The sequence below is a fragment of the Miniopterus natalensis genome, chromosome 14, assembly GCF_054644295.1.
Source record: "Miniopterus natalensis isolate mMinNat1 chromosome 14, mMinNat1.hap1, whole genome shotgun sequence".
In the NCBI taxonomy this organism is placed as follows: domain Eukaryota; kingdom Metazoa; phylum Chordata; class Mammalia; order Chiroptera; family Miniopteridae; genus Miniopterus; species Miniopterus natalensis.
Genome location: NC_142094.1, coordinates 21,506,363 through 21,515,282, shown reverse-complemented (window position 1 = coordinate 21,515,282; position 8,920 = coordinate 21,506,363). Strand labels below are relative to the sequence as shown.

The 8,920-nt window shown below is 53.6% G+C and overlaps 1 protein-coding gene across 4 annotated transcripts in view; it reads left to right on the top strand.

The window, feature by feature from the left end:
* The first annotated feature begins 678 nt into the window (after positions 1–678).
* Positions 679–8,920, top strand: part of CDH23 (cadherin related 23) — a 338,466-nt gene continuing 330,224 nt past the window's right edge. For all 4 annotated transcript variants that reach the window (XM_087824365.1, XM_087824361.1, XM_087824363.1 and 1 more), the window contains exons 1-2: positions 679–745; positions 6,042–6,119. In XM_087824365.1, the coding sequence (XP_087680491.1) occupies positions 679–745; positions 6,042–6,119 (145 nt within the window). The remainder of the gene's footprint in view (positions 746–6,041; positions 6,120–8,920) is intronic.

Below are 8,920 nucleotides of genomic sequence, written 5' to 3'. Positions count from 1 at the left end.
TTGCTGAGCCTCTGGTAGGTGGGCCCCAGGTCTCTCTGGAGCTTAGCTCTGAGCCCCCACGATTTCAGCTCCAGCTTTCCAGAGACTTGCTCTGTGAGGCCCTGGGCGGGTCATCTCTCCTCTCTGTGCCTTTTTGGACCCCGTAACTTGCTGCCCCCCCTTTCATAGCAAATGTTTTAGGATAATATGGTGAATGTTTAAAAAAAAAAACCACACAGGAAAAAACTTGCTTGTCAGGCATTTAGACTGGAGGGAGGCGGGGATAGTGGGCCTGCGAAGCCCACTCAGACCCCTGTCTTCCGGCTCAGCACCATCTCCTATCCCTGTCCCCAAACTAACCAGGCTCCATCACTCTCCCGGAGTGCTGTTCTGGAGCAAGGAGGCAGCAGCTCCTCCTTCCACCCGCTGAGCTTCGCCCATGGCTGAGCAGCCAGCCCCACAGTGGCAACGAGCACATGTTGCCCCTGTCCCCAGCCCAGTCACTCTCAGGGTTGAATGATGACAAAATCAATGATATAGACCCTCTCCTTTCCCACGCCCCGCCCCCCATTTGAGCTGATCCCTTCTTCTCCCTTCTCCCTGGAGCTGCAGGGGTGGGGCGGTGCTCGAGGGCCGTGAAGAACAGGCCCCTCCAATAGGGGGCTTCTCATGTTCTCCTTCTTTGTGTCCCCAGGAGCCATGAGGTGCCACATTGCCAGCAGCTGCCACGTGGTGTGGCTTTTTGTGCTGATCCCTGGATGCTGGGGTGAGTTGAACCCTTTTCCCCACAGCCAGCATGGGGGGCCGGGCTGGAGGGGTGTGCGCTGGCTGTGGGGTTGGTGCCCTGGGACAGGAATTGGGAGTGGGCTGCTCTGGGACTCGAGATCCTGCCGTGCTGTGTGACTGGGCACACACTTCCCTCTCTGGGCCTGGGTTGCTTCTGCAGCACATTCAGGGCTGAAAATACCCATCCCCAGGGCCTGGGACACTGGAAGGGTGGGAAGAGCTTGAGAAATACTTGAGCTCTAAGGGAAGGAGGCTTCTGTGACCATGAACTGTCCTTCTGGGACACAGGACTGGCCACAGTCTGTTCAGTTTCCCAGCTGTCTTTTGAACACCTATTGTGTGTGTCTTTGGTGCCCAACTCTGGGGCGTGGAAGAAATGACTCATTCTCAGGGGGCTCAGAGTCGAGCAGGTGAGACACAGCTAGGATTTACTCTGATGTGTGGTGAAGAGAGTGGCAATAAAGGATGTTCGTGGCTCCAGAGGAGCCCGTCAGAAGGAAAGATTTATCGGGCCTGTGGGGATAGGAGACACCCAGCCAGAGGGAGACGTTTAATTTGGGCTTTAAAGACTGAGAGGTAGTTTTAAAATAGGGGAGCTGGAAGAAGGGAATCCTGCAGGAGGGAACAGCCTCAGCAAAGATGTGGAGGCAAGGGGCCTTTTCTCTCTGCAGGGGACCAGCCCTCCTTCCCCTGGTTCTTGTGGCAGCCAGGTCAGGGCCAGCTCTAGTGCCCCCCGAGGATGCCAGGAAAGGCCTAGGCATTTGCCTCCTCTGGACCACAGGATCAAACAGCTCTGGTCTTATCTGAAGGAAGGTGGGACAGCAGGCACAGCTGGCACCATGTCTCTGGGGGCCAGGGTATCCCTGGGGAAGAGTTGTGGGCACGGTGTGCCTGGCGACAGGCAAACACGTTCCTGAGGGAGGCCAGCTCCTTCTCCCACTCCAGGGAGCTGGAGCCTCTGGAGGAAGCCACAGCCTCAAGCTTGTTGGAGTGATGTTGGCATCCTGCTGCCTAGAAGTCCCTTGACTGTCCCCTCTCCTGGCCCCCATGCTTGGAAGGATCTCTGCTGGAATGCTGCTGTGATGGGGAGCTCACTCCCATCCAGGCAGGCCAGGATTACAGCAGTCACAAAGACCCTCGGGCAGAGCCAGAAGGGGTCTCAGACCCTCTCTCAACTCCGGGCCTACTTTCCAGAGGAGAAACATGCCTTGAGAAGCTGGTGGCCCAAGGCCATTCAAAGCAGGGCTCATCTGGGCCTCAATCCAGGTTTCTGATCCTCCACAGGGACTTTTGTCGTCACACCACACCCCCACCTACTTCTCCTGGGGGAGGCTTTACTGGGGGGCACCTGGGACCAACTCTGACCCTCTGGGTTTACTGGATGGTGGCAGCCAGGACACTTTCCTCAGCCTTCTCCAGGACCCTGTGACCTTGGGTACTCACCCCCCCCCCCAAATATATATGTAAAAACAAAACAGGGGTTATGTGCTCAGCTGCCTTCCTCAGTAGGGTGATCATGTCCCCTTGAGCACCCGATGCATCCAAAGTGGGCTCAAGGGAACAGCACAAAGCTGGGACCCTGTGCTCCCACCCCACTTCTCCCAGGGTTCCCGTGGGCAAGTTTCTTAGCTTCTCTGTGCTTTGCCTTCCTTCTCTGTAAAATAGGAAGGACAGTAGGACTTTGCTCCTTGGTCGTCAGAATGATCAGATGAGTTGACATGTGTCAAGCACTTAGAGTAATGCCTGGCCCGTATTCCATGCCAAGTAAGTGTTAGCTCTTTTGCTACCAGCTGTGTCTTTCTCTAAGGGGTGCAGAAGTTAAGTAAGTGGCCTGGGGCCACCCAGCAACTCTGGCAAAACCAGCCTGCCTGTGTCCTAGCCTGCCTGGCGTGTTGGGCACAACCCCTCGCCCTGGTCCCTATCTGAAACAGCAGTGTTGTCCCTTCGGCATTCTGGGGTGGTGGCTGACCTTAGGGACTGAAGGGCACCATCTCCCCCCCGTGCCCTTTCCACACCTGTCCGCAACCCAGAGCACTTGCCTTGTCCCCCAGACCACACCACACCACCTCCTTCCTTTGTTTCCAGCTGACCCCACGGCCCCTGCTGATTTCTCCTGTCCCTGGCAGTCAGAGATGGTCAGGCTCAGGGACAAATGCCCTCTAGATGTCAAACCCCCTTATCAGCGTGTCATTTTCCCACCCTTCCCTCCTCTGGCTTCAATGCGCTCCCAGGTCCTTCTTACTTATCTGTGGGCTTGTTGGGAAGGCCAGAGGCCAAGGCCTTGCACCTCCTTGTCTGGCTGGGCCAGTGAGCAGTGCTGGGTCCCCGAGACCGTCTCCAGGCCCTGGGTGTGAGGGCCCCTGATGTGAGGCTGTCCAGCCTCTCACCTGACATCAGCATGCATGTCCACTCACATTCCCACGTCGCGGAGGCCTCAGAGCTCCCGAGGCAGTGGTTTTGCCTCTTGAGGACACAGCCTTCGTGCCTTAAAAGTGGTTTTTAAAAGAACAAGTGACCTGTCAGCATGCCCCTTTCCCCACCCCCTCCTGTCACTCCCCTCCCAGTCCCCAGGTGCCACACTGGCAGCTCAGGGCCACCCACCAGGACTCCCAGGGTGGTGGCCTATTCCAAGAACACGGACCCTGCTTGGTATGTGGCAGGCGATGCATGTCCCCTGCACTGCCCAGCTGCCCGTGCAGAGCTCTCAGCAGCTGATTATCAGCAGGTCCTGTAAAATAAAATTTAAAAATGAATGATGCGGCTGCAGGCGAATTTTTCCTTGCTGCTTTCCCCCCCCTCCCAGCCCGAACCTGCCGCTGAATTCCCTGGGCACCCCTGAGCCTTCTACCTTTGCTCAGTCTGAGGCCCCCAGCAGGGATCAAAAGCATCCCCCTCTGGCTGAGCAGGCAGCTCTGTTATCAATACCAATATTAATAATAGCTACCACTTATCAAGTTCTTGCTGTGTTCCAGAGCATGGTGCTAAGTGCTTTATGTATGTAATCTCATTTAATCCGCAGGACGGCCATGATGTAAGTCCTATTATTATCGCTCTTTTACACATGAGTAAACTGAGGCATGGGAAAGAGGCACAGGGAGGGAGGTTCCAAAAGAGGCAAAGCCCTTGACCACCGGGCTCTTTCTGAGGCTATGGTGTGTGAGAGGAGCTGCAGTTCCTGATATGAGAGGGTGGATGGGGTATGTGGGGATGCATATGCGTAGTTGAGGTGGTCAGAGAGGGCTTTTTGGAAGAAGGGGCATCTAAGATGAAACTTGATGAATGAGTAGGAAGTTAGCACGTGAAGGCAGAAGGACCAGTAGTCCTGGCTAGTAAGTGGGAGGCCAGAATGTTTGAGGAACCAGAAATGGCATCACCTGGCTGCCTGAGCAGATTGAGGAGAGGCGGAAAAGATGCCACTACTTCTGCCCAGTCCCCACTAGGAGGCATTTCAGGCAGGAGGGGGGAGTTCCCGCCCTGCCCCCCTTCACTCGCCTTCTCTGAGGCCCCCTCAGTGTTCTTGATCCGGGCCCAAGCTCTGAGGGAGCCCCAGGCCAACAGAGGTGAGGGAAGGGGGGGCTACCCTCCTGCCTGTATTCAGGTCCCCTGGATGACCCAGGAGGAGCTGCTATGGCAGGTGCTGCACAATGGGGGCCCCACTGGAGAAGGGTCAGCTCCCCTGATTGGCAGAGGCCGAGGGGAAGTGCCCTCACCTCCCTCCTTCTGGGCATTTCCCAACACCGGCAACCAGTTCTCTGGACGCCAACTGAGTATTCAATCATTTAATTCTGACGCTAACTATCTGAAGTTAGTATCAGACTTTCCAGACTTAAGGGTGTAGGCCCCCATTTCAGAGGCCTGTCATAAGTCCAGGCCACCTGTACTTTTGACCAACTGGCTCTAAATCAGAGGTTCCCATGACCCTTCCTCAGGTTCTATTATCTAGAACAGCTCACAGAACTCAGAGAAACACTCCACTTACATTTATTGGTTTAATATAAAGGGTACAACTCAGGAATCCCAGATGGAAGAGATGCATAGGACAAGGTTCAGAGCTCCCGTGCCCTCTCCAGGTGTACCACCTTCTTGGCACATGCATGTGTCTACCCAGTCTTTCTGGTGACCAGCCCCATCCTGAGGCTATAGAGAGGTTCCACCCTAAGTCACCTCACTGGTACGAACTCAGGTGTGGTCAAAAGGGACTCCTTTTTACTAACAAAAGACATTTCTATCACTCCAGAAGTCCCAAGGGCTTTGGGAGCTCTGTGCCAGAAACTGGGGACAGACACCAAATACGTTTCTTATTGTGCCCCGCTATGGAAGCCATTAGAAGGGGCTAAGGGGACCGGTGACGCCAGCCTCAGGAGGTTTTTGTGGGGGGGACTGGTGGTATGGGGGGCTCTCTGTGGATGTGAAATTCCTCAGCCCATGCAGGTATCACCCTGACCCCTTCCCGTACCAGCCCCCATTCCATGGTGTCGCAGAATGGTACAGGCTTAACTGCCCAGAGTTCCCACACTGCCTGCTACTTACTAACTGCATGACTCTGGGCAAGTTCTTACTAATTCCCTCTAAGCCTCGTTTCCTCAACAGTAAAATGGGGCTGTGATAGCACCCACCATATCATGAGGATTGCTGGAGATGATATAAGTGGCTGGTACAGAAGAGGTCCATAGATGGCAGCCATTAGTATTATTATTGTTGTTGTTGTTATTATTATTATTATTATTACTTATGGATGGCCTTCTAGATGCCAAACCCTTTTCTGGGCACCAGGGTGTGGCAGTCCACAAAGAAAACAGCCCTTGTCCTTGCCACGCTCACATCCCATCCAGAGCCGGGCTTCCCAGTAGAAATACAATGCAAGTTACATGAGTGATTTAAAATTTTCTAGGAGCTGCATTAAAAAAGAAATAGGTGAAATTCATTTTAATAATATATTTTACTTAACCCAGTATATCCCCAGTATTATCAATTTAACATGTAATCAATATAAAAGATGAATGAGCCCTTTGAAGTCCTGGGTGTATTTTACACTTCAGCATGTCTCAGTGTGGACCAGGGGTCAATAGCCACAGGTGGCTGGTGGCCTCGCTGACCATTTCACCTGACAGCTGTCTGCCTGTCTCCTGGCACTATTCCATTTGCCTTGGGGAAGGTGGCCATGGCACTGGACAGATCAGTGCCCACTGCAGCCCCAACCACTCTGTGTCTCCTTGGAGAATGCACGAAGCTGGCATAAGGGTACTTGACTGATGCTCTTGTCCTCTGACTTCTAGGCCAGGTGAACCGACTGCCCTTCTTTATCAACCACTTCTTTGACACATACCTGCTGATCAGCGAGGACACTCCTGTGGGTGAGTTGACAGAGGGCTGGTGGGCATGGTGGGTGGCATGGGGTGGGCTCCTTTCCCACAAGTTAATGTGATCTTAGAGACTGAAACCATCTTCTACCCATTGTTGGGACCTCTTCCGTGGCATCCCTAATGGGTGTTCATATGGCTTCTGCTTGGCTGCCTCCAGGAATGGGGCACTCAGTACTCCCTGTGGTGGCTCATTCAAACAGAGGGGAATTCTAAGTATCAAAGAGTTTATCACACTGAGCCCAGTTGCTTGAACTTCACTTCTGCATGTGTTTTGTCCTACAAAATGGTTTTTTCCCTCTTCCGTGCGAAAATTTGAAGATGGAAGCTGTTGTAGACTTTGTTTTCTATCCTTTTATACTTTTCTGTGATTACTGCATTTTCTGAACTGAGTATGCCTCTTTTTGTCATTAGAAAAAAAAAATGAACTATTTAGGAGGTGATCATGAGCATTCTGGTGTTCACCTCACCCCCCGCCCCCAGCTTATCACCCCCTCCCCCAGGTCTGTCCTCATGAGCCCCCTCCCGAGGGCCTGGCTCCTATGCCTGTAGCTGGAGATCTGCATGCATAGTCCCATGGCCTGAGTTCAGCTCTAGGGACCCAGAAGTCTCTCAGGAAATGGGAGTTGAATTGAATGAACTGTCTTGCAGCTGTGCTGATGGGCAGGAACTCTTTCCTGTGAGCGTGTGTGCAAACAACAGTGCCTGGAAAGGCCCTGCCTGCCTCCATAACACCCTCCCCTCTGGCCTCTCAGTCTCATAGGTGTCATTTCAGGGAAAGTGCCTGTAGTCTGGGGCTTCTTAAGCTTTGGTCCGCCTGCTGTATGGGTACGAGGGCGGGGCTATGTATGTACTCAGGGGGCAGCATGGTCCATATTTCCAGAGCATCATTTGTACTTAGAAATGAAGCAGGTGGCTTTGAGAGAGGAAAGCTGTTAAGATATTTACCAAATGGGTAATTTAAAACACTCTTTTATATAAAACCAAATGTAGGTTCATGGTAGAGTAGATACAAACTTATTTAAAGAAAACTTGTGCTTGAAAAGGGGAGCCTTAGGGGGCCCCAGACTTTCCCCTGCTGTTTGTGGGGCCCTGCACACAGCCCCTGAAGAGGTCTTTCCTTCTACTCTTCCTGATGGAGCTTTTTGCAAGTGGGTGCTGGGCACAGGAGGTATGTTTCTGGCTGCTGTGGGAATTATCCCATGGCCCAGTAACAGTTCATTTCTAGGGACTGTGGGGGAGCCTCTGGCAGTCACTCCTTTGGTGACCTAGCAGCCCCCATGGACCAGCATTGTGAGGCTGAATTTGGGGACTAGGGCGTGGGGATCTGGGTTTTTGAAGAGCCATCTAGGAAAGTGGTTGCCTGCCTCTCTGGAATGTTCTTCCAGAGGCTTTGCTCACTTTCTTGGGACTGAAGAAGATACCTGCAAGTCTCTTGGGGACCCTGCTGAGCTGTTTCCTCTCCTCTGGCGTGGGTTGGGGGATGTCTCTGGGCTCCTGGATTCATCTGTGGCTCCTCCCCACACTCAGGCCTGGCATGGGGCTGGCATGGAGCCAGCAGAGTAGGCGCCGAGCACACATATGTAGGTAACCAAATGAATGTTAGCAGCATTTGTCATTGTTAGGAGCTCTCCTTTTTTCAGGTCATTCATCAGTTCACCAGATAAATGGGGTGCCTGCCCTGAGCCTGGCCTGGGTGCTGTGGACCCAGAGAGGAATTCAACAGAGGACTAAAGAACTCGGCATCGTGGGCAATAGGGGCTGAGCTGGATGTCTGGTTAAGTCCCAGTAGGGGACCGAAGGAGGAGGGGTCATCTCTCTGCGGGGAGGCAGAGGTAGGAGGCTGCAGAAGAGGTTTTTGGGAGGTGGTGACAGGTGAGCAGAGTTCTGAGAGAGTCCCCTCCCATTCCTTTACACAGTTTCTTGTGGCCGGTTTCCTAAGTGTCTGTTTTAACCTCATCGCCCTGGAGAGCCCATTGCTGTGGAGGGAATATACTTGGGACACATGGGCCATTGAGGCAGAGGTGTGGCTAACCACTGACTGACCAGGAGCTGCTGGCCAGGGCAGGTGAAGGCCCCTCTTAGGTGAGTGGTGCCAACTTCATCACCTCATCTGTGATACCACATTCCTCTGCTCTGCCTGTGGCTCAGGGAAGGTGATGGGTGGAGATTGCTTAGCCAGTGCTGACAGTGACAAGCTCTGGGCTGGAAGCCCCGCAGCAAGCTCTCCAGCCGCCCTGATCTAGCTTCCTTTGACTCTGGCTCTTGGTCATCTGCAGATGCCAGCATCGATCGGCTTCCAGGAGCAACTCTCAGGACTCAGCCCATTCAGGCTACACTTGGTAGTCACAGTGGTGGTGTCCATCTGTGCAGTGGGATTGATCGTGGCTCTAGGGGGCTGTAGGAGTAGGGGAGGACTCAGTGAGCTGGAAGATAGCTCTGCTTATCTCTCTGGGCAGGGGCTGGGTCCTGAGCTGGCCTAGCACTCTCCTGACTTCCTCCCTTCTTTTTGCATCAGGAGGGGGCAGCGCAGCTCTGACCTGAAAGTTATGAGCCTGGTTTCTGTTCCTTGCTGTGTGACCTTGGGCACAGCACCACCCCTCTCTGGGCCTCTACCTCCCCATATCACCAATGAGAGGGCATTGAAAAGATGGGCCCATTGGTCTTTGTCTTGGGCAGCCCGGGTAGCCCCAGATGTCTCCAGGTCCTCAGATGAGACAGGCCTGGAGAACTCCACTGAGTACTGTCACCTACATGGATGGCCCTGGGCCATTTAGAGGGTGGATGTGGACTCA